The sequence below is a fragment of the Engraulis encrasicolus genome, chromosome 17 (assembly GCF_034702125.1).
Source record: "Engraulis encrasicolus isolate BLACKSEA-1 chromosome 17, IST_EnEncr_1.0, whole genome shotgun sequence".
NCBI lineage: Eukaryota > Metazoa > Chordata > Actinopteri > Clupeiformes > Engraulidae > Engraulis > Engraulis encrasicolus.
Window position 1 is genome coordinate 25,744,889 of NC_085873.1, and position 26,516 is coordinate 25,771,404.

General features: G+C 40.8%; 1 protein-coding gene across 1 annotated transcript in view; it reads left to right on the top strand.

The window, feature by feature from the left end:
• The window catches only part of gucy2cb (guanylate cyclase 2Cb), a 45,927-nt gene continuing 19,411 nt past the window's right edge, over nt 1-26,516 (top strand). The window contains exons 1-16 of the mRNA XM_063220894.1: nt 1-214; nt 542-654; nt 2,685-2,752; nt 6,231-6,455; nt 9,547-9,668; nt 10,873-10,972; nt 11,315-11,423; nt 12,426-12,573; nt 17,710-17,792; nt 18,074-18,188; nt 21,696-21,780; nt 22,656-22,758; nt 24,279-24,347; nt 24,755-24,826; nt 26,142-26,246; nt 26,393-26,479. Of these exons, the coding sequence (XP_063076964.1) occupies nt 1-214; nt 542-654; nt 2,685-2,752; nt 6,231-6,455; nt 9,547-9,668; nt 10,873-10,972; nt 11,315-11,423; nt 12,426-12,573; nt 17,710-17,792; nt 18,074-18,188; nt 21,696-21,780; nt 22,656-22,758; nt 24,279-24,347; nt 24,755-24,826; nt 26,142-26,246; nt 26,393-26,479 (1,818 nt within the window). The remainder of the gene's footprint in view (nt 215-541; nt 655-2,684; nt 2,753-6,230; nt 6,456-9,546; nt 9,669-10,872; nt 10,973-11,314; nt 11,424-12,425; nt 12,574-17,709; nt 17,793-18,073; nt 18,189-21,695; nt 21,781-22,655; nt 22,759-24,278; nt 24,348-24,754; nt 24,827-26,141; nt 26,247-26,392; nt 26,480-26,516) is intronic.

Genomic DNA, 26,516 nt, shown 5'->3' on the forward strand with positions numbered 1-26,516 from the left:
ATGGGAGAGCTGCCACCCCAGCTTTGGATCAACATCTGTTTGTTGACACTTATTTTGGACGGTTGCGCATCCGTGAGCCTCCCCTGTCTCAAAGGTATAACTACCATCAATGTGATATTACTGGATGACGACGTTTCACCCTGGACTATTAATTCTGTGAGGGAGGCCGTGGATGAGGCTCTGGTCATTGATGGCTCGATCAACTATGATGACGGTAGGCCCACATTTGCTTCATGTAGTCTCAGGCTCAGATTGAAATTCATCTGGTTGTTGGCCTCTAGCCTGAATAGACCTACTGTACACCCAAATTGGCAACAGTGTGATTTCTGCTCGTTTTTCTAACATGGTTAACCACAAAGTTCACTCAAATCAGAGTAAGCCACATGTTTGCACACCACAAGTATAGGCTACTATTTTAGGTAGTCTATTTGAATAAAGGAAGCTTAGCCTATCAGATATCACATCATTATGGTTCTCTTGGTATTATGTTCTTGAAGGATTGACTAACCTGTTTCTTTTTAACATGTGTCTCTGCCTGAAGGTATTGCATTCAACATGACTGCCAACTACAGCGGCTTCCGGACTGAGTTTTACAGACAACAAGGCTGCCGCAGCAGTAGCTGTGAAGGAGTTCAGATCCTGAAGTCACTAGTTGTATGTGTGTCCCATTCCTTTATGTAACTCTTTAAGTTTAAAAGAACATATTTCATATTTTGTTTGTTTCAGTGCAAAATAGCATTGTCTGACTCGCAAGAATGGGCAAAAATATTTGGGGCCTCTGTAGGTGTTATGCCCACACCTCAATTTCCATTATGTTTGCTGCTGATCAATTTGTGATGTTCCGTTTTTATTGTGTGGTGCTACACCACAGAATGGCCTGTGCTGTGTATGGGAAATCCTGTATCTTTTGGGGCTTTTATGGCTGTATTAGCATGATACTACCACAGCGGATAGCAGAGAGTGACAGGAAGTGAGTGGGAGACAGAGACAGGAAAGGATTGGGAAATGATCTCAGGTCCGACTCGAACCCAGGTTCCCAGATTTATGGTACAGCACCCAAGCACACTGAGCCATGGTGTGCTGATAACTTAATAAAAGTATTTTTATGCCATTATTCTAATAAACTGATGACAGGAGGGACTCGCAAACAGATTATTATTATTATATTCAGATAGGGGAATGAGAGGCAATGAAAGGATAGGGAAATTACCTCATGATGGACTCCAACCCAGGGCCCTAGATTTATGTTACTAAAGGCCCCCCACTCTTGTAGGTGGAAGTGGGTTGGGTCTAGGTGGGCTCCTCCAACTCCTCTGCAACCATGGACATACGCTTCCTTTCACACCCACTGCAATTTTTTGAAAAGGCATTGTTGTTTTTTAGATATTTTAAGATATTTTTTTTATCATAGGACGATTAGAGAGCGTGACAGGAAATGAGTGAGAGAGAGATGGATGGGGAAGGATCAGGAAATGACCTCGGGTCGAATCGAATCCCGGTCCTCGTGTATATGATACAACACCTTAGCCAGCTGAGCCACGGTGCCCCAAATAGGCAGTGTTGTTACCACCATAGAAGAACAATACCATGCCAGAGCCACTGCTAAGCTTTTGGAGGCCCTAGGCATAACTGGTCAGAAGGCCCCCCTCATAATTAAATAATAATAATAATGTAATGTAATAATAATAGTAATAATAATAATATGGTTTTTAGTCAATCTCAGTTTAGGAGGCCCCAATTTTGGGGGCAAAGTGGTTGATGCCCTAAGCGCTCTCTGCTTATGCCTAGCGGCGGCCCTGTGTATTGCATGAAGAAGCAGGTGGCTAACATTGCCAGCCACTGTCCCCAGATATAGGCAGTTGCCAAATCTATGGAGTAATAATCTTTTTTTTTAATCTAAAAAAAATCTATAATCTGCCTATCAGTTATAGAATGATGATTTATATCACTAGTTGATTTTCCCAAGGCCCTGTCTGTCGCTTTAGTGGTCTCACGTCATCTTCCAAACAAAATATTAGCCTATTTAGTGCTCTCACATCATCTTCCAAACTAAATATTATTTTCCCTGAAGACTAAATGAAGGGAACCATTGCTGACAACTAAAAGGGTTGATTACTGTGGAAATGTCCAGGTTCTTTCGTCAGACAGAGTTGGCCACGAGTGCAGATACTTTTTCAAGAAATAAACAAAATTTTGTGTGCTTAGGAACCCCCCCCCCCCAGGTCCTATCAACCTAAGTACCACATAAATTGCCCTCTTGTCAATGTGGGTCATTAGTGATAGGGGATTAGTATTAGTTACCGATTGAGCTGACATTAATGGATAACCAAACAGCACTAGGTGACAAACAAAGAATTTGTTTCCTAAATGATTTTTTTGTTTTTTTGTTTTTTTTGTGCTTCTCAGTTAGTATCCGTTAATGCACTTGTTTGCTGTTTGAATTTGGGGGAAAAAAAAGATTGCACTAACCATAATACCATAATACAAAATATTTATGAAAATTGCATGTTGCATTGCTTTTATAGCATTCTGAAAAATAGCTCTTCAAATGCTCACCATCTCTGTAGCTTATGCACCATCTCTTTGTTTATGAAATTGACTATTGAGAAAATTGTAACAAAATGCAAAATGTTAAGGTGTCCAAAAAATGACATTAATGTGCTCTGCTGTGCTCATTGTTTTAGGGAAATGGCGAAGTTGGCTGTGTGTTGATGGGACCCACGTGCACATATGCAATCTTCAATATGGTGGAGTGAGTTCACATCTCCTAGGCTACACTACATTGTTATGTACTTTGTGTCTCTGCCTGGTACTGGGACAGATAACTAGTGGTGTGGATTGGCACTGCCCTCGCGATCCGATTCGATCACGATTCGGGAGGTAGCGATTCGATTCGATGTGATTCAATCCGATCCGATTCAATTCTACAATGCATTGCAATGCATTACATTTCTACTGAAAGCAAAGCAAATGTTTTATCAGTCATGATGAGGCAATACAAGTAGTCAGATACTGAGCAACAATTTATTGGCTGTTTTGTGTATCAGTCTGGATAAGTCTTGCAATGCTTTGAAGTACTCTTATTTAATTTAACATTCATTTGCTCCCGAAATATCCACGGAAGTAATTGAAACTTAAAAAAATTGCCGCATCGATTCTGGAACTTGCTGCATTGAATTGGATCGTCCATGCCCCGCATTGGATTGGATCGCAGAATCGATCATTGTTGACACCACTACAGATAACCCCTTCATGCAGTCTCTATTTATCCTGTTGTTGCCAACATGCTAATGCATGTCACAGTCTGCTACTCTTGGTAATGTCATAGCCATGTTGTTATGATGTAGTACAGAATTTTCAACAAATAGTGAGAGGCATTGCCAGTGATCGCCAGTGCAGATCGCATCTGCATGACAGGACTATGTCAAATATATGTACTGTATATGTGTAAATGTACAAACCCCAACTCCGGTGAAGTTGGGACGTTTGGTAAACAGTGAATAAAATCAAAATGCTATCATTTTCAAAACATTCAATCTATTCATTAGATGGAGAATAGTGAAAAGACAACATATTAAGTGTTAAAACCGAGAAAAAATATTGTTTTAGGGGACATATGTACTCATTTCTAATTTGATAAATCCAACAGGTCTCAAATAAGTTGGGACGGGGATCAGTGAAATTAAGTAAACATCCAAATAAGATAAAACAACAAAGAAGAACATTTCAAAATGAATTGTACTGACGGACAATATAGGTGTCCAGGTATAAGATCATCACAGAGAGACTGAGTCACTCAGAATTAAAGATGCAAAGGGAATAATTACCATAGTTATTACATACATTTTTGAATTCCCTTTGATTTACCATGATTGAGTGTATATAAGACATATTTTTGTTACTAAAATCATTGTATAGGTTCATGACATCATAAAATATATATTGGCTGTAGTCTCACTCTAATTCCTGGAGTGCTAGAGCTATTGAAAATTGACCATATTAAGAATGCTTAATGCGTGCAAATGATACAGGGGTGTAACATTCTCCTAAGCACCTGAGCTCACTTGAAATAAACCCAGAAGACATGGGAAACTGTCCTTTGCTTACAGAAGTCAGCAGAAGTTGTAGAAGTCCATTCTTTTTGACAATAATAGAGCATTGCACATCCTGTCCTATAGTGAAAATGGACCATCCAACTTGTGTTAGTGCTAACTTCAAAAGTCAGCCTCCATGATGGCATGCGAGTGCAGTAGTGCATTGGTTAAGATGTTCTCACTCATCTGTAGAGTTAAATACAGTGCTGAATGGTATAAATGGGTTTTAAACAGCATGAAAAGCCACTCATGCATTATATTTTGAAGGGAGATCTTCGATTACTGCCACATAGTAAGGTCAAATTGCATTCTCTACTATGTTTTAACAGTTTGGCTCCATCATAAGGACCAGCAGGTGATAAAATGGTGGGCTTTTGGTCAAGACCTGTCACACTGTAAGCACTACAGAAAGGAAAACAATGCAAAACATGACAAGGAATACACCCACCATTTAAGCTTGTGAAATCATGTCCAAGATAGGAATTAACACTGTTTTTTATATAAAATCATCTCGTTAATGTATTTAACTGTTAAGTGTTGTCTTTTATTTTGTTTTTAGTCTTCCTCGACATTTGCTGCCATTTATTGTCCCCGTCCCAACTCCTTTGAGACGTGTTGGATTTATCAAATTAGAAATGAGTACATATGTCCCCCAAAACAATATTTTTTCTCGGTTTTAACACTTAATATGTTGTCTTTTCACTATTCTCCATCTAATGAATAGATTGAATGTTTTGAAAATGATAGCATTTTGATTTTATTCACTGTTTACCAAACGTCCCAACTTCACCGGAGTTGGGGTTTGTATAATATATGCAGTATATGTACTGTTTATGAGTAAATGTATGATATGTTATACAGTATATGTACAGTACATGCTGTTGCATAGCTTTGTTTCCTTCAAGGTTTTTAAAAAATATATTTTTGGGGGCTTTTTATGTCTTTTATGTATTTGATCTTTTATGTATTTTATGTATTTGATAGTGACAGTGAAGAGAGGAAAGTGAGCGACTGGGAGAGAGATGGGGACAGGGCTGAGAAATGACCCAGGCCGGACTCGAACGTATAGGTCCCCATGGGCATGCAAGCCCAAATGTGTGGGGTTAGTGCGCTGCGCCACAGTACCCCCCTGTTTCCTTCAAGGTTTAATAAAATATCTGAGCTCTACTGTGCAGAGCAACCATTTGACATTACATTTCGCTTAGCAGACACTTTTATCGCCTCTCTATGTACCATGTGCTGTATATGGCTGAAACAACAGTAAAACTTGATTGGCTTGACGACCCAAAATGGCATTTTGGAGGATATACAGTACTGTAAGGATTGTAGTGAACATTTTTTTTTTTTAAACGTTTTCCCCCTTCAATACCCCAGCGTTTTCCCCTGTTATAGTGCATTTATTACACAAGGTGGGGACATAATAGGAAGGTAGTATCTTCGATAGCATAAAAAAAAAAAATATATATATATTTTTTTTAAGTATTTTTGGGGGGCTTTTCAGCCTTTATTGTTTTTTGTGAGACAGGATAGAGAAGGAGAGACAGGAAGAGCTGGGAGAGAGAGATGGGGAAGGACCGACAAAGGACCCGGACCGGGAATCAAACCCGGGTCGGCTGAGTGGTAAACGTGTGCCCTACCATATCAGCCACGGTAGGGCCAGCATAAAATATTTTGCTAGTAATTATAGATCGGTTAGTTTGTGTCTGTAGTCACTATAATAATATTCTTGATTTTCTAGTTGAATCAGAGAGATACCCCTCAAGTTGAGTTGCCAGCTGAGCTGAAAAACTTTCACTAGCTTGACTCTATTTGTAGCCTGGTAATTTTTTTCTAGTAGCCCCACCTATTATTTGAGGAAATATGGCATGGTATAGGTAGCCTGATTATCATTGTGTCACTTGCGGCACAGCCTGGCTATGGTATAGGTGCCCTGAGGGAGGTCTTGGACCAAAAGCTTAGCAAGTAAAACAACAAAAAGATTTAAGTGTGCACCGTTTCGTTCAATTTTCAGTATTTTTTGTTTGCAGCATGTATGACATCTTTTAATCGTCAATGCGGTGTAATCTGTTTAAAATGAAATATATAATATGATATGTATAAAGTGTAATATACAAGTGCTTCTCCCTTGTGTCTTAGCTCGGACGTGGGTCTGGACGTGCGCGTGCCGGTCTTCTCGGCCGGAGCCTTTGGCCTGTCCTGCGACAACAAAACCAACCTGATGCGCATACTGCCCCCCGCCCGCAAGATCTCCAACTTCTTCACACACTTTTGGAAGCACGAAGACAACTGGAAGCCAATTTGGAACCTGACCTACATCTACAAGAACCCCAACTATGAGACATCAACCGAGGACTGCTTTTGGTGGGTGATCATTATTTCCCTGATGCTACTTATAGTTCCAATTGCCCCAAATTGTACTTTAGGACCTTGCACATTTACATGACATGTTGCTAACAGTTTTCTTTTTTTTGGGGGGGGGGGGGGGGGGGGTCTGATTTTCTGCCTTTATTATGCTATTACAGTGAAGAGTGGGAAAGGAGTGGTAGAGAAGGATGGGGGCAGGATCAGGAAATGAGCGGGGTCGGCCCATTGGTCCGACAGATCATTAGTCAGACTGCCCGTAAGTCAGACAGTACAGGAGCATCACGCAGCTGCTGGGGTAGGCTAGCTAGGCCACACTTGGGCACCGGGCACTGGGAAATTGAACGCGGGTCCCCGACCCCGTCAATGGATGAAGGCACAGCAGTGTTTCCCACAGACGACCGAGTAGCAATGGGTGATGCGAAGGGCAAAAATCATGTGGCCAGTTCAAGTGTTACAGTACAGTATGTGGTGTGTGTACCCCCATTGGCATGTACTGTACCTATATATTATGAAGAGCTCTTTTCCAAAATGCGATATATCCATTTTGTTGAATGTTGGGAAATTGACATTTTTGTATTGGGTATTCCATTGAAATGCATTTCAAAATGCATTTTTATAGAGGTTTTGACGTATGTTCCCAAAACATTTGAATGGCGAGAATTCACACATAGATGATAGGACCTCTTAAAAGTAATTTCCAATATTAATGCAAATAGTCAAAAATGGTGGATATAGCGTTTTGGAAAAGAGCTCTTCATATGCAGCTCTTGATCAATTTTTGTTGTTCGGCTTTTGATCTGTAGTGCTGTACCGCAGAATGGTCTTTGTATGGGAAACACTGCTAAGAGGGACCACACATAGTTTCCCTTTTGAGTAAAGCAGAGTAGAGTAACTTTCTTGATTCCTAGGGGGAAATGTAAGTGTCAAGTGGCTTACACAAATACACACAATGCCCACATGAACATTTCAAGACATACATATCCACAGCAAGCATTAACACAGGTCAAAGTCAGGGGGAGTAGAAAAAAGCAATTGTGCAAAAACACATCCTGTTAGTTGAGGTAGACAATGGCTTTACATGACCAAGGAGGAGCAATGAATGTTGACAGATAAGTCTGTTAAGCAGTGTTGTGATGTAGAAATTGGTACACACACATTTAATAAAAGAATCATAGCTGGCCAATGCTGCTCACTTAATCACAGCCACTCGCAAGAGCAATAAAGATGACATACAAATTTTTATGGCAATATTCTTTTTATGGGACACTTCCTCTACAACGTTCCTGGAAGTCCTGGTAAACGTTCAGGCTAGCAAGTTATTTTATGACATATGGGGGGGAAAAAATTGTGTGACGTAACTTGAAACAGTGTTGGCATAGACTCAGAGACGGTTAATACCTAACAGTGTTATTTGCATTTTAGGAGCAGACAAGTGACTTTCTATTTATACTGATGGAGATGGTGTTCGAGGGAAAGTTAATGAGTAAACATAAACAAACGTAAACATTACATGAACAAACGTGTAATATCTCTTTCAGACACAGAAATGATTTAGTCAAAATACATATACCGCTATCAATTGCTATTTTAAAAGTGGAATATGTGTATTTTTAATACCGGTAGTTTGCTTCCAGAATTTATGCTGCCCATTCAAAAATTGTATCTTTTGTGAGTATTTTCTCCCACCATTTATTTCTAACCATTCATTATGTATTCAGGTATTCATTCACATTAAGGAAAATGACACTTTTTTACATAAAAAGGTCGGTCTTCTCCATGTGTGCCATTTTGAATTACCACTTACCAGTAATAGGCATCTTTAGCTGCAAAACGTACTGTACTTTGGTCAGACCTGCAAATATTAGTTTATCTCTCAGTAAATATTCATAAAAGATCAACTTTGTGATGGGCATTATAGTTGCAATGTCTACTCTGCCCACAATCCTACACACTCTTAACCAAAGATTTTGTTTGTAGAGAAAGATATCCCAAACTCCGCCCACCCAATGCAAAGGAGTGTGCTCCAGAGCCATACAGAAGGGAGAGTTAGGCGATTGGAGGACCAGGAATTAAATGGCAGCTCCGCCTTTCAGCGAGAGAAGGTTGTTCCTAAAGCGGCTGTCTTTCCATAGACTCAACATAGAACCACCACATTAACAGTCAAAAATAAGGACTAACGAACTATACTGCGGGGTAATCACCACAAATATGTAAACCATCAACTGTCTCGGTGGTGATAATCACAACAGTTTTACCATCTGTGATGTTTATCTGAAGTTATTACTACGAACAGCAAGTCTTGTCATGTTCCCTGCATTGCATCGCATTGCATTTGCTGTGTGCTACGCCCACTACTAGGAACTAACATTCGCAATGCTGAGCAGTACTGAGAAGCTAAAACAGCAAATTTTGCTAATGAGGAAGTCGGCCTTAGCACACAGCGGAGATTGCCCGACTCTCCCCTCTGTATGGCTCTGGTGTGCTCAAGTTGGGTCTCCTAAGGGGGCGTGGTTCCCTTCTTCTTCTTCGCCTCTTTTTGTGGTGTTTCCACAACAAGTGCGCTACCGCCATCTACAGCGCTAAGGAACTCCATTTATTCTCATCCTCAAGACTCCAAAGGTCTCCTAAGCGAAGGTCTCCTAAAAGGGAGCTCACCTGACATCATATGGATACCGTAAATCACGCACCTGAAGTATCTTCCTAATATAAGATTGTTGCTCTTAACCTGACTCTCGCCAGCTGGTATGTTTTGCTTTCCTCTTCTCGATACCATCTGGGAGTCATTTTCACATGATGCGTCTTATCAAAAATATTTGCATGTGATTGGGTAAACAGTCTGTCATTTTTACTGATGTACCACTTGAGCCACTCACATTGAAGTCGGCCTGTGTTGCATCTGAGAATAACAGGTGGAGGAAGAGCCATGCCGTGTCTGATTACACTTGTTTTGTTTGCGTCGGTCCACAGGTACATCAACGCTCTGCAGGCGGGGTGAATGGATACAACTTATTTAAAAATGAAAATGAAAAAATTGTTTTTTTTTAACTAAGTTTTTAAGTATGTCTGGGGATTTTTTTCTGGTCCACAGGTACATCAACGCTTTGGAGGCGGAGTCAATGGAGTTTGCGTTGAGCCTCAAGAAACGTGTTCTGCTTCGAAAAGAGGAGGAGCTGAGGGAGGCTCTGGAGAACAAAGCAAGGGACAGCAACCGTGAGAACATTTAGTCTTGTCTTGTCTTTGTCTTGTCACACCATTTGGGTATTCCAAGAACGTGGTTAAGCGATAAATCAGAATAAGTTAACCTACAGGAAGTGGTACACCCACGTGTGTCATTTAGTTAGGAAAATGAGGACCACACGCTATTGCATTAGATCAGGGATGTCAAACTCAGGCCCGGGGGCCAAATTTGGCCCGCGAAGCCATTTCATTCGGCCCGCGAGATCATTTCAAATGTCTATTACAGTTGGCCCACATACACCATTAATGTATAGCGTAACGTGACTTGAACATGAAATTTGCTGTGTCACAGGATGTGCAGACACATTTGAACTAACAAATATGATGGAGAAAGAGTGTATGTGAAATGAGTATGAAGTGCATGCATTCACAATCTTAGTCCATTTTTAAAAATAATTGTTGAGTTTGGCCCGCAACTGTGTTCCAGATTTTTATTTTGGTCCTCAGTCAATTTGAGTTTGACACCCCTGTATTAGATGATTTACCCCTACCTCAAGGTTAACTTAACCTGGTTCATTATTGAACCAGCTTCGTGGAATACCCCCCATATCCAAATTATTTTGTGGTATTCACTACAGCAAAATATATGTCGAGAAGAGGGGAAACAAGAATACTGTGGTTGTATTATCTAACAATGATATTGATTTAGAGACTCGCCATATTATGTCATAGGACATCTATAGGATATAGCTTTCAAATAGCTGTACCCAAAATAGTTCTATTTCACATTTACAGCTCAGCTTCAGTTTTGGGAAAACACCTATATCTCTGTACTTTTCTTTCATCTACACTTTATGAATGTTACACACTGTACCTTCAAACAGTAGAGCTTGGGACTTTTTGTTGTTTATTTGCAGAATTTTTGCTGCCAAGTCACAAAAATTGTCTTTTTCATGAACATATATCACCACCAAATATTTTGAAGTATTCATTATGACTTGGAAATGTACACTTTACTTTACATACATCAATAGGTCAATCTTCTCCATGCCTGCAATTTGGAGGGCCAGTAATATACATATTTAGCTGTAAAACTTTTACTTTGGTCAGACCAGCAAATATACGTTTATTACGTGTAAATATTTCTTGAATCTGTGAATAGGCAATGAAATAAACGACTGAAATGGCATACGCTACCTTTAAGGAAAGCATGTTTTTCTGTGGTTTCTATCTCTAGTCTTCATCGTATGTGGAACCCCTGCGGACATCGTCCACCTGAAGAATACCACTAGTGCTGCTGGCTCAGATGTCGTTATCATTCTCATCGACCTTTACAAGTCTGTAGCAGATTGACATTTTTGAGTCAATTAACTTGTTATGCTGCAGGTGTTTGTTAAAGGTTTTGCTTCAAAGGTAGTAATGTGTTATCACTTTTAAGATAGGCTACCTGGATAACAGATAGAAAAGTACTTATAGTCCTTATAACCTAGAGATATATGTAATAAGTATTGCCATATAGTAAGTAAACTTGTTAGGCTTTGGGTACATGAGCACAAACTGTATGTGTACATGCTTAAATATTCTGCTCAATTATGCTAAATATGTTACCATGGATTATCCTGTAAGTAAATACACCAGAAATCTATGTGAGTACTAACAATGGCCTTGTATTCTAACAGTGACCAGTATTACAGAAATGCGTCCTCTCTGCCAGAGATGAGAAATGTGCTGGTACTGACCATGCCCAACACGAGAAACTACACCGTTGGAGAAACCATCAACACCACAGCTGGAAGTATGACGGTAAGAGACTTCCACTAGCAGTTTAAGCACCTTTTTTTTTGGGGGGGGGGGGGGGGGGGGGGGGGGGGGGGGGGGGGGTTTGTCGCTGCCTTCATTTGAGATAGGACAGTGAAATTGGTGACAGGAAATCAGTGGGAGAGTGAGACGGGGTAAGATTGGGAAATTATCTTATAACGGTGAGGTGCCATGGCCAAGTCTGCACCTTTCTGGGTTTTTTCTGTGCCATATCTTGTCATGATGCGCACTCTTGATTGTATGCTTCAGTGTGCTGTGTGCTGTGTGACAATGACAATAGGTGTCGGAGTTTCCCACATGGTCTTGATGGGTACTCATTTGCATCATTGTTGTGCTTGCTTAACCCACAGACGAGTCGACGTAGCCCCTAATGCACGCCGTGCCTCCAGTGGCACGCTGTAATAGCAGAGATTCTTTCAGTATATAGAGATATGCCATTGTAATAGGTTGCTATGGGCACCTAACATGACCAGGTTCCGGTCTGCCTAAAGGGCCGTGTCATAATACTCCTAGCATTGAATAGAACAGTCCTTAGGTCTGCCTAAAGGGGGATTTCACCCCTCCCCCTTGCAATAATAGAACCCGGAAACAATGGGCCAATGGAACCTCTCTCTCTCTACTCTCTCTGGCGTAGCCCCTAATGCGCCCCTGCCTCCAGTGGCACGCTGTAATAGTCATTGAAAAGTTAACTACCATAGTGCTACAATACTATGTCACAGTGAAGGGCCTTAGGTAATGCACTATGACTTGGTCATTGCCATTCTGGTAACAGGACATTTATAATGCCATGCCTAATGCACGCCGTGCCTCCAGTGGTACGCTGTAATAGTCATTGAAAAGTTAACTACCATAGTGCTACAATACTAAGGACATGGACATTTATAATGCCATGTCTTAACGGGTTAACCCAGACACCCGTCAGTGAGGCATACTGTAACTGATGCCATGCTCTTGTTCTTCTTCATCCCACAGACCAACGACTATACGGTAGCTTACCATGATGCCGTGCTGTTTGTGGGGGAAGTGATGCGGGAGATCCTGGCCATCGATGGTTCCGTCCACATGATGGCAGAGGAGCAGAGCAATTTGACAACCAAATTCAGAAACGTTACTTTCCAAGGTACCCAGAAACCAGGCTTATTTCATACATGTTTCAGAGGTTGGTTGCTCCTGTCTAGTTAGTCTAGCAGGTTTTTGGGGGTCTTTTAAAGGTGCACTGTGTAATAGTTGTAGTAGTTTGTATCCAGAATTTATGCTGCCTATTCACAAATATGTCCTTGTTCATCAATATTAACACCACCATCATTATGACTGGGAAAACTGCACTTTTCACCCATGAAAAGGTGGATCTTCTCCATTTGCGCCTTTTTGGATGTCCAGAAATAGACATTTTTACCTGCAAAACGTACTGCACTTTGGTCATACTAGTAAATATTAGTTTATTACTTAGGAAATATTTAGGTACAGACCAAAGTTGGCAATAGGCAGCTTCGTTTCAATGAGCAGCATATTTGCAATACCTATTCTGGCCATTATCCTACACAGTGCACCTTTAAAGGAACAGTACAGTAGATGTTCTTCTCTGACACCCTGGCGGTGGAGCTGTCTCTGTTTCTTTATATTACTATATTACAGCTTGACGAGCAGCTGAAATGATCTTGGAAACATTTGAAAGATGGAATAAAAAGCGACTTAGTGCCACTGTGGCTTTCATGGAGGACCTCTCAATGCTTCCTCCTTTACTGTGGACAGGTGATAGGTGTCAGTGTGGGAGCAATGACTCAACCTTCCTGCACATGACACACATAAACAGACACACACACACACACACTCACACACACACACACACACACACTCACACACACACACACACACACCACACACACCACACACACACACGCACACACCACACACACACACGCACACACCAAACACACGTACAGTAAAGGCCACATAAAACCTGAAATCAATTGGTTGTCGGTAGCACACTTTGCAGTTGCTGTTTACAAGAGCACTGTTAATATTTAACCGGTTGTTTTAAACCTAAAGAAGCAAATGGAAAATGAATTATGGTATACTTGAGTTCCTTTATGGTCGCAAAGTCTAATTTCAGTTTTCAGTTTTCAATCTTGTTAATAACCATTTTATAGTAATTTTATTGCAGAAATTGTGTTCTGCGGGAACCTACAGCAACCTGTAGCCTTTGGACCTCGTACCTAATTCTGCTCTAGGATTGAAGAAACAGTGTGTTCATGTAATGTTAGCCAACACATGTTAGCCAACAAATGCTGTATGTGAAAGATCATGCTTGTTTTTCAGATGTTTGCAACTTGATTATTATAGGGAACCTCATAAACTCATGTCCTCATTTAGTAAAGTGGAAGTTGGATTATGTGAATTATGTAAATGTAATAGCTGATGGAAAATTAGAGAGAAGTATAATAGCTTTTTCTTAAGCATGTAGTACAGTGCATACAGTGGGCTAGTGTGGATAAATAAATATTCATTAGATTATCAGTCTATTAAATATGAATATAATATGACAACACCCCCTCCATGCAGAAAAAATAATAATTTTGTGAGTTGCATTTTGTCATTTTGAACAGTTAATTTGTTGAACACAATGCTTGGCTATATACAGTGATCCATGTGATATTGCTTAGCCTAGAAATCTAGACGCCCCTAGCGACCGCAAATTGAATTTGCTCCCGGGGGCAGTCTAGCGGACCCCGGTCGTTTTGCAAGGCTGAAAGTTATCCGATGACAGGGCTAATCAAATCGTGAGGAGCGAGATGGGGGGCCGAGCTACCTAGTAAACACAGGAAACTTTCTGAGAAGAAACATGGCGGCCGTCCGTGCTACTTACAGCACGAAAGTTTTTACTTAATTTAAAGAGCCTGGATGATAATACATTTCGTGGCTGACATGGATTGATGTTAAAATACACCATGAACTTATCAGACACAAATAGATCACTACACATTACCATTTGATCATTCGATGTTTTAAAGTGGTAGTTCGCTATTTTAGACATTAAGCCTTGTTTGTGTGACTTCTGGGGTGAAGTAGAGATGTTCTCATCACAATTTTGACATTTGGTGCTGAACGGAGCATTTGGGTATTCAAGACTGCAGCCCCCCCACCTTTACATTGACTCCAATGAAGCACTCAAGCAATCGATCATAAAATGGCATTCAACTTTCGTTTGCAGAGACATGAAACTCACCGAGTGGTCAGAGGTGGGCAGCGATACGTTGGCTCGAAAATCACCGCGAAATACACTTCCAGAGAAGATATATTCATTATTGTCCGTCTTCATTGATTGTATTGGTTTGACTAGTATTACTCCGCGCGACCGGAAATGGGGGTGCGTTTGTTTACGTTACTATCTATGGTTTGTATGCAAGCTGTAGTTTTTGTAGCCAGTCCCGCTCAAAGATAGCCGTTCTACCTCGCTCCTTGATGTCTACATAAACAACACACTATCGCTACCTACTGGCTGGATGTCTACTGCTATTCAACGGCGTCTGGGGAAAAATAGGTCCGCCAAATGCTAAACAACAGTTAGAAGGCATATTTCGCTGCAATTTTTGGGTCAATTTATCGCTGTCTACCACTGACCACACGGTGAGTTCCATGTCTTCTCAAACAAAAGTTTAATGCCATTTTATAATCGATTGCTTGAGTGCTCTATTGGAGTCAATGTAAAGGTGGGGGGGCTGCAGTCTTGGATACCCAAATGCTCCGTTCAGCACCAAATGTCAAAATTGTGATGAGAACATCTCTACTTCACCCCAGAAGTCACACATACAGGGCTTAATGTCTTAAATAGCGAACTACCACTTTAAGCTAGCTCGGTAAGCTAATTTGAGCATTTTACAGAACCAGATAGTCACACGCTATTTTACAGAACCAGATAGTCACACGCTATTATCAGACCACTATTGTAGGTGTAGAATGAAATTGCTGCCCCAATTTCTAATAAGACACATGCCATTAAAACGAGACATTTGGGAGCTTTGAAAGTCTTTGAGCAGCTTACTACATAGATGGGAATGACACCTAGTCTACCGAGCTAGTGGCTAGCCAACATGTCGTCAATAACACAAAGCTAGGTATCCAGCCTTGTATTATATGTGTGCCCCAAATTCTAATAAGATCCATGTCATTGAAAATGAGACATTTTGGAGCTTTGAAAGTCTTTAAGTAGCTTACTAAATAGATGGGAATGACACCTAGTCTACTGAGCTAGCGGCTAGCCAACCTGTCGTCAATTACACAGAGCTAGGTATCCAGCCGTGTATTAGTTCTATGGGCTAGCTAGCTAACGCCGAACACACCATGTTGACAACAATCATAAATATAACCATTTAACAAGCCCCAAATTGCTCAACATTTCGCTGGTTGATCAAGGAGGGCCATGTTGTTGAAAACGAGGCATTTTTGAACTGTGTAACTGAAAACACGATTTATTAGGAAATTTGTTTGTGGCTGTGGTGATCACACGCATTCACTCCTATGAAGGCACGGAGTTACCGCTTCACCTACAAAGGGGCGTGTCGCGTGTACTTTCTGAAAGACAGCTGTGACGTTACACAGAAGTGTGTGGGGATTGGTTGTTCCACCATCCTATTGCGTGGCGTTGAGTGCCAAGGCATTTTGATAGACAACCGTTTATCCCGCCCACACTCTCTCCGAGCTCGCCCAGACCCTTGTACAGCTTTTTGCTGTACGGGTCTGGCTCGCCAGGCTAGATATTAATAGCACATCTTATCATCCCAGTCGGTATGATTGTAAAATTAACAAGCTAACCGAGTAGCCTCTGTGCAGTGACCGTTCTACCCATTTGGGGCCCACGGTGACATATGGACTTGGGGCCCTCTAGAATTATTTTTGCTATAACTATAGCGTGACTGACTGTTGGGGGTCCCTTTAGAGGGCAGATTTGGCGGGGCCCTAGGCAATTGCCTAATGGTAAAACCGGCTCTATGTTGTTCTAATCATGTGTGATTTGGTGACGTATCTCAAGGGATATTATTGGGAGCGCAAAGGCTGCTATTTTACTAAGAGCCCTCTTGATCTCTGGGTTCGAAAGGCCGTTCACCAAAGATATTACCAACGTTGGCAAGAGATAAATAGATAAATAGTGTGGTTTTCCATCAGCTCAAAGGGAAAAAACAACAACGACCAATGGTTCACACACTGTAATTCTCTCTAGAAGAATGTTTGCAAAATAAAAGTAAATTTTTTCATCTTTTTTAAATTAAAAAAAAAAAAGTGCTCCTCAGTTGGCAATGGTCACTTTTTAACTCCATTCCACATACAGTATATTGAGCAAATGTAATGCTTTTCTGAAGTTTTTGTGGTGTATTCAGGATCAGTTGGCAGTTGTACTGTATGGGCGGTCATTTTGAACTCCCTTACTGTTTGGAATTTATTGGGCAGCCCTTCCATGACGTCTTTACAGTTTTTCTCAATTGGTTTTGTACATTTCTCACAACAGAATAATGATTCTCAGTAGTCTTGGTTCAATTGTGACTTCCTGGTGTTCCCTCTGCACATGGTCAAATCAGTTTCTTATTGTTTTCGGCATATAGCAAATGCTCTCGTCCACCATGCCATGGCTGTGTACAATTCTCAGTGATTTCGTACATTATCAATTGCTTTTGTCATATCACTCAAGAAGCTTTGTCACTGAATGCATGAAACTATCTCACCCCCCAAAACATTTATGAGAAATGAGAAAACCTGTCAGCAAATAGGTCATAGTCTAAATGTATATCTAGGACAATCTAATCTGATCAATGTAATATAAAGTCGGATTTACAACATTTCCCATCCAATCTAAACAACATTTTGCTTCAGAAAAGATTCTCAAGAGTGTACTATTCAATTGATAACATGACAAATCGGTTTGACTAGCTTGTCCATACACGGACCACACTATGACACAGTGACTAACCTTTCTGCTGGCACTGATACGCTCATTGACACAAAAACTTGGGTTTTGAGCAAGAGACTTGGTTTTGCAGGTCATCCACGGTGTTTTGCCATTTGTTAAAGCTGTTTTGAGAATGAATATTATGTTTTGCAAATTGCGAGAGAGATTCGAGAAATGTACAAAACCAATTGAGAAATACTGTAAATCTCGCAAGGGATACACGATACAAATGTCATGCTTTTTTGCAGTATATCCAGTATACCGATTTTGCCAAATAAAGCATCCCCCCCCACTACCTTTTGCTCCATCCCACAGGCATGGCTGGAGTCTACCATCTGGATGAAGCGGGGGACAGAGATGTCAACTTCACTATCATTTACACCAACACCACTGACCAGGTACAGGCGGACATCTTGTTCTGTATGCACAGTTGTACTTGGATAGATAGGTAGATACAATAAGATAGATAGATAGATAGATAGATAGATAGATAGATAGATAGATAGATAGATAGAGAGATAGAGAGATAGAGAGATAGATAGATAGAGAGATAGGTGTATGTTTGCGTGCGTGCGTGCGTGTGCGTGCGTGCGTGCGTGCGTGTGTGTGTCTGTCTGTGTGTTTGCCATCTCACCATTCGTATAAATCAATGTCGCTCACCGGTTTCTTCTTTCACCAGTACAAAATCCTCTATGAATACAGCACCATCACCAAGGTGACCACGCTTGTGGACCTACATCCCAACTTCATCTGGTCCTCTCGTCTTCCTGAGGACAGCCCTGCCCTCAAGACAGGTGATCTACACAGCCTTAACCAACTAGCCTGCTCTTAAAGGGATACCATTTTTGGAAATAAGCTTATTTTACACCTTCCATTGAGTTAAATAGTAGGGCTTTAGCTTTCTCCTGTACTTTCAACCGTTCTCTGAGTATGGCAGTACAAATTTTACATCTATGCTAGCAGTTAACATTGAGTCCTATGAGACCAGCTGGCGGCTAACTGGTCTCATAGGAGTCCATGTTAACTGCTAGCTTGGAGGTAAAATTTGTACTGCCGTACTCAGAGAACGGTTGAAAGTAGAATGGTAAAGCCCTACCATTTAACTCAAGGGAAGGTGTAAAATAAGCTTATTTCCAAAAATGGGACAGTATCACTTTAAGATTCATAGATTCAAGATTCGAAAAACATTATTTTCTAACATGTTGTCATTAGATGTACATGTTAGAAAACTTCCTTTTGATTGAAGGCTTGTGTGTGTGTGCGTGTGTGTGTGTGCGTGCGTGTGTGTGTGTGTGTGTGTGTGTGTGTGTGTGTGTGTGTGTGTGCATGTGTGTGTGCGTGCTAATACGGCGTTGGCACTCACAGATGGTAGACCAGGCATCACCAACCTGATGCCCGCGGGCGCCAGCTAGCCCTCCAGGAGCTTCTGAGGTGCCCACCAAGGATGTTAATAAGCAGTCACGACTACAAGATTTTAGTCACAGTTAATTAAGTTTAAATTTAAATATGAGATTATTTCTTTATAGCTTATAAAGAATATTTCCTTATAATTTATAAGCAAATTATCATTCAATGTAGTGTGATTTGGGAATGATGTCAAGACATCAGTAGAGGATTTTGAACGAAAGTAGGCCTAGCCCTCGGGTAGCTGTCAGTAGCCCTTGGTAGCCCTCTGACCCAGAAAGGTTGGGGAGCCCTGTGGTAGACAGTAGGGACAGGACGACACAGACATTATAATGAGACATGAGCAGTGCATCTCACGACCTGTGCAACTCGCTGCCCATTTTTCATCCAAGGCCTTGTACAGTCCGCATCCAGTTGACTTCCTTGAGCCTGTTATCCCTGTTTCCCATTTTTAAAAATATGAAGCTGCCAGCTAAGCACACTAATACTATTTTCAGGCCGACCAGAACGGTGCTGGTGCCTGCACCAGTTACGTTCTGTAAGTGATACCTGCAAACCTCCCGAGTCTTACTTTCGGCATGTGACTGTGTGTTACCTGGATGAACCTGCTGACATCACATTGTCGTCACGGTTCGCTGAGAAAAAAACAATGATTTTTTTGGTTCACATTGCGAACCAACTTTTCAGTTCTCCAACTTGCGGCTTGAACACGCTGGCGTTGCGAGATCAGGTACGAGAATGGGCACGGTTCTCAGTCAGTCTGAAAGCGTCATATGTTGTATCTGGTTACTATGCCCTCATTTTAATGTCATACAGAGGGTCTGGACGTGCCATATTGAGAAACAGTCAGCGATGGCAGGAGTGGTGAACTGTTAAATGTTGGAGATGTGCATCTTATTTTACCCAATTAATCTGCTTGTATGCAATGCTTCATCGTTCACCCCGCTCCCTCCCATCTTCTGTGGACCCTTATGGCTTTCAAGACTGGACCCCCATTACACATCTGGGTCTCTCTACACCTCTCCTCAGCCATCTCTCCTGACTATGACTCACTCTCATTACTAACCGATTTCAGATACACTGCGGTGGAGTCAGTCATTTCACCAGTGAGCTGTTCCGGGACGAGCCAGGGTATATGCGTAGGTGTGGCATTGACTGGCACTGATAAATCTAAGCAGAGATCGAATCAGAAAGAGGGCTGAACTAGTCACCTGGCACACAGGGCATTTTCCCTTTGGGGCAACTGCTCTCAGGAACTGATGCTTTTGCTTTTTTTCAGCTGACACTTTAGGTGCATTTTTAATCTATAGATAATTGAGTCTCAGAGATTCTAACACAATATTGTATCCCTTCCAGTCTCTCTGCTCATATTATAATGTAGTGTGAGGAGCAGAGGTCTTTGCCAAAAATGCCCTTTTTTTGTTCTAATCCAGGTGAAGGCAGAACTGGCGTCGGTGCCTCTGTCTTTCTTAGGAAGATTCGCTCTTGGCATTATTCCAAAAGAGTGATTCATGAGAGAGAAGAAGGAGTCGCACACAGGAGCTGAATGCACTTCAGAGAAACTGCATTAAAAAAATTAAAAAGCCAAAATGGCTTTTCCTTGTTTTGGGCTTTTCCGGCTTTTTTCCGGCTTTTTAATACAGTTTCTCTGATTTGCATTCAGCTCCTGTGTGCGACTCCTTCTTCTTCTCTCTCCTTTGGTCCTAATCCAACCATGATCAGACAGACCCTATCTATGATGGTGGGTGTTTTATTGCTTTATGACTCCTGCCTGGTGGTGCTGCTCGTACACAGAACCGACATCACACATCTCAGCATGTGTCAGACAATCTCACTGTAGCAGCAGTGTTTTTGAATGACTCAGGGAAATTTGTACATGTACACAACCTGAAACAAGTGTCATGATCAAAGGTCGTACAGGATATAAAAGATTGAGAGATTGTGACGTTTGCACAACAGTAGTCCTCCCAGTGATATTTGAATGATTTATGATTTTATTTATTTATTTGTGCTCTAGGGCTTAATTATGAGATGGCAATATATCAGGTCGAATCCCAATTCTAATTTCTACCCCTACCTCCAGTGGTGTAGTCTACGTAGAACGCAGGTATACGGAGTATACCCACTTCTAAATTTTAGGGGCTTCAGTATACCCACTTAAAATAGATTGATCCATTATTTAGAATAGCATACATATATACAGTATACCCACTTCAAAAAATGCTCAAATATACAGTATACCCACTTCAAAAAAGTAGACTACACCGCTACCTACCTCTTCCCCTTGGCCCTTGTCCCTTCAAGTGGAGCAGTAAGGGGTAGGGCTTGAAATGCAACCCCTATGAATTGAGACACCCTTTCAACAATCATGGAATGACGCCCATAGCATTAGAAAACCAGCTGCTCTATGGTTAAACCAACAATATTGTTTGTAATTGCTTGCTCAACACTTTAAAAAAGGACAATGTACTATGCAAGAGAATGCATAGAATGCATATTGCATAGACTGTGCTTCCCATCGTCAAATCCAATGTTTTCGTGAATATTTACTAAATAATAAACTAATATTTATTGGTATGACCAAAGTTCAGTACGTTTTTCAGCTAAAAATGTCTATTTCTGGAAATCCAAAATGGCGGACATAGAGGCAATTTCAGTTGCATTAATATAATAAATCAAGTAAAACAATAACAAATCAGTTATAACAATTACAAATAAGTGACTCAATTAAAATCGCTCATTGGAATCAGTTCTGTTAATTTCAAGTCCTTTTGCAATTTGTTCCATGCGATTGGACCTTAAAGTGACCTTACGTTACATGAAAGGCTATATAAAGCTAAGCTATTATTATTATTATTATTACAACTGATCTGCAACCTGATTGGTCACAGGTACAGGCCTACGGGATCATGATGTCATAATCATCGCCCTGGGAACCACAGTGATGGGTGTCATGGCCTCCTTGGCTTTCATCTTTTACTGGTGAGCCGCACACATAGACATACAGTATATGGATACATACATGTGTATCAGGGCTTGACATGAACTTTTTCGCTTGTCAGCCACTGTGGCTAGTGGTTTTCCAGAGTCACTAGCCATCCAGCTATCCTACTAGCCACACATTTTATTTTATTTTTTTCATCATGACACTGTACATCTAACCTCAGAAGATGAGGTGCTTAAAGCAAGAAGATGAGTGCATGGGTTTCTACATGGAAATAAAACAAACAAATAGAAACTGAGTAACCAAGCTTTTCCTTGAACTTAAATACAAATAATTGATTCACAAGGGGCAAAGTGCAGAACGTACACTATTATGATATGCCATACCATAGAATAAGCTACCTGCCAAATTGGCTTGTGAGACTGAAATTGTTACCAGCCACAGCCAAGTTTTACCAGCATTTGGCCGGTTAGCAGGTGCCAGTGTCAAGCCCTGATGTGTATGCGTGACTCATACATGTCTCTGATCCACACATACCCTGCAGTATGCATGCATACACTTAAATCTTTCACTTGTGAGCCAAACATGCAGTACACACATGTATGCGCCTACATCTTTTAGTTATGAGTCACCAAAAAGTGGCAATGTTGTTATGAAGGAGTTGAGGGTTTTTTTTCAGCAAACAGTGAACAGGCCCGTTGGCATATTGTTGGCCTGTTGAATCTGAGTGTTGGTATTATCATCTAGTCTGATCTATGATTGTGTGTGTGTGTGTGTGTGTGTGTGTGTGTGTGTGTGTGTGTGTGTGTGTGTGTGTGTGTGTGTGTGTGTGTGTGTGTGTGTGTGTGTGTGTGTGTGTGTGTGTGTGTGTGTGTGTGTGTGTGTGTGTGTGTGTGCACCCTACATCTCTCAGGCAGAACAGGGCATACCGCCGCATCCAGAAGAGGTGGTCCCACATCCCCTCTGACCTGGTCACTCCTCTGGACAGCAGTGCACTGAGCACTGTCTGCCTGACGGTACAGTTAGTTCGTCTTACGAACATTACATTTCACATATCCTGTATTGCATAGATGTGCTGTTCTGTACATCATCTCGATGTAGAAACACTACCATCTAGTGGCTGGAAGAAGACCTCAGGTCGAAAGCAGAGGTCTATAAAGTAGGAAGTAGAAGTGATGTTACGGATGTAATTACAATACCAGTAAAGACAATTTGGCATTTTATGCAAAGGGCTTCTTCAGCTCTGATCTGATGATAGGGGTATAAGAGATGAATGGGAGTCTTACCGTAGCCGATGACAGGAGCTCTTAATATACAGGGGTTGGACAAAATAACTGAGACACCTGTCATTTCACCCAAACATCCCTTTCAGACAGCTTCCTCTTGCATCCACAGCTAATCCTGTTGGATGTGGTTCATTCTTCTTGTTGGTATGCAGGCATTGTCTTGGATACCGTGGCTCTTGATACATCACAAAGACTTGGTGTCTCGGTCAAAGATGCAACAGTTACACGCACACAAAGAATTTCTCCTTTTTGAACTCTGATATGTCACCCATAATGTTGTCTGTATTGCAAAATGTTGATCAAAACTATGCTCTTACCTTGCTAATTGAACCTTCACACTTCACTTTACTGGTGCAATGTGCAATTAATGAAGATTGGCCAAAAGGCTGGTCCACTTGAGCCATGAAACTTCCCACACTAAAATGACAGGTGTCTCAGTTATTTTGTCCAACCCCTGTATATACATATGAAGAGTTCAGATGCAAAACCCCCTAACTCCATTTCTGAAGACCTGCACTTCTTTATTTTTAGAGAACCCCATTGTTGGTTTGGTTTACATTCATGTACTTGATAATACATGTAAATAGTTATATTATATAAATAAAATGAGAAAATATGCAATTTTGACAGCTTTGTATTAAATAAAAATGAATTAAGCTTATTTTCTGAAAAAGTACTTAGGGAGGTTTGCATCTGAACTCTTGATATATATACCTTTCGAGAGAATCTACTAGACTAATGATTGAACTGGCCTTGCCCCAGGGCAGAATCCTGACATTATGTTTAGTTTAGTTTAGTTTGTGAGTGTGTGTTTGTGTGTGTGTGTTCTCATTATTTCCTCTTTATTTAAAAAAAAAAAAAAAACTAACCCCTCTTTGTAATTGCACTTGTTGTTCTGTATATCTCCTGTGCACTTTGTATTTGCTTGTGATGTTGGCTTGATTATGTCCTCTTCTGAAAGTCGCTTTGGTTATAAAGCGTCTGCCAAATGCAATGTAATGTAATGTAATGTAATGTAATACCTTTCAGTTGTAAGGGACTCTGAGGAAGATGCATGTGATTCAAAACGTCCAGCATTTTGTGCTGAGAAGTAGCTCAGTCCTGATTCAGACTCTTTACCACAAACACACACACATCCTTCTTACTTTATTCTTATTGGTCTAATAATTGATCATTTTTAATTGATGAGCGTATTATTAATGATGATGGCAACAGCTCTCATAGAAAAATCTCTGCGGTTTGGTTTCCAGATTGAAGACAAGAGCCATAAAGAAAAGGAGAGGAGCTTCAGGATACGCCGTGCCCGATATGACAAAAAGGTTAGTTTCCATTGATTCATAAATGTTCATTATTTAAAAAATTTGCACATTCTGCAAAAAAAAATCACGACCAAAGGGAAAAAATATCTTTAATGGTAATTTTCAAAGTTTAACTTTCAGAGACATGTGACATGTGGTATCGGAATGCAGTCACATATGAAACTTTTGAAATGATTCATATATGGCTTATATGATTCTTATGTGCTATGCACTATACTAAAAGTGGCCCATATCCTATTTTTTTCTAAATAAGGCACATATACTCATACCATTTCCCCATGAGTACACGTGCCTGCTTTGCACGTTTGGTGTTGTCTAACCTGCAGTGATTTATAATCTACAGTGGATGGATCAAGAGTGGTGTTACTGTACTAACAAATAATGCCTCTTGTGTGTTGAACTATAAGGTAGTGATTATGAAGCAACTGGTTCATTCGGAGGGCTACTTCACTGAGAGCCAGAGGATTGAACTCAATGCTGTAAGTCACAATACTACTCGCTCTTCAATGGCCTGACTCACCAAAATGCAGAGGAACCAGTCAGGATGAAAGAATTGTCATCGATGTGACTTAGTCCAAATTTAAACGCAGTAGAGAAGGGGGAAAATAAGTGAAACGCAACATTTGTTACAGCAAAAGAGGCCACTCGCATGCACACATCGACACTGATTCTGCCATTTTAACAGTTTTTTTTTTCTTGAATCTATGACTAGTTGAAGTAGTCACTCATTTAGAATGCCAGACAAATGTTTCCCCAATCACGTGCAAGGATTTTTGATAAGAACACGTCTCCTACCAACTATGGCGTAGCTCCAGATGCACGTTCTTGGAGCAAGAGCAGAACCCATCCATCTGGGCAGAGTCAGGTTAGCTCTTCACCACCACTGGTTTTTGTTTGGCATCTTCAGAACTCAGATGCATTTATCCTTGCCAATTTTACAGCTGGGATTAAGATGACCCGGGGCCCCTAGGCTACAGGTTGCTGTGGGGCCCCCGCTGGAAGGCAAATTACAAGATAAATTTACATAGGTGTCATAATTTTGAGTTGGAAATTAAACATGGCATTTTTACCAACTCAACACAAGATGAAATTTTCAATATTGCATCTTGACACAATTCTGCAATGTTTGGCTGTTGGCCAAGCAGGGGCCCCCTGGAAGGTGGGGGCGCCTAGGCTGCAGCCATATCTAGCCTGTGCGTTAATCCGGCCCTGATTGTGAGGGTGCTGACCCAAATGGTAAACTGAGATTTTTCAAAGAAGAGGACAAGAATCAGAACAAAACATTCATGAAGTGCTTAACAATTTGATAAGACTATAGTGGTAACTGGTAATTTAAGAGGGAAATATATATAAAAGTTAAAGTAAAGGCACTGATGACCAGCGGTATCAAAAGAAAGAGTTTACTTCCAACACAAGTAAGTTAGCTGAGTAAAAAGTTAGACCTGTGTTTGTCTTACAATCAGCTGACTCTTTTCTTGACTTTCTCTTTTCTTGACTGCGCTGATTGGATCAAGTTTGTGGTGGGTTCTACGTTTTTAGTTTTTTCAGTAAGCAACAGTCTAGCTACATCATTAGGTACAATGGTGTAAATGGTGTGACAGCTATGAAATATATCATGTGCTAGTGTTGTACTTACACCATTCATTTTTTATTTTTACTTTTGACACTTAATGCCACGCAGGTCACCATGGTCAACTTGAGTTTTGTGGTAATGTCTCTGGCCAATAATAAAATCTTGAAATGGGTGACGGGTTGTTTGGCTATTACACTGACTTTAATTTTGTCTTTCTTTAGCTGCTCCATATCGATTACTACAACCTGACTAAGTTCTATGGCACGGTGAGATTGGACCAGGACGTCTTTGGTGTTTTTGAGTACGGAGAGAGAGGCTCATTAAGAGTAAGTAGGTTTTCAAAAAAAAGTTTATATTGATTTTATTTTTGCAGGATTTTTATGACGTGTGATACGTAAAAAAAACAGTTGCATTTGAATGGTTATCCACAGTATAATACAGTTTCTATAATTATTTTTAATCTCTCTTGTAGTATGTGCTCAATGACAAGATCTCGTATCCTGAGGATACCTTCATGGACCGGGAGTTTAAGATATCCGTCATGTATGACATCGCCAAGGTGACATTTGAAAGTAGCAGTAGTAGTAGTAATTGTT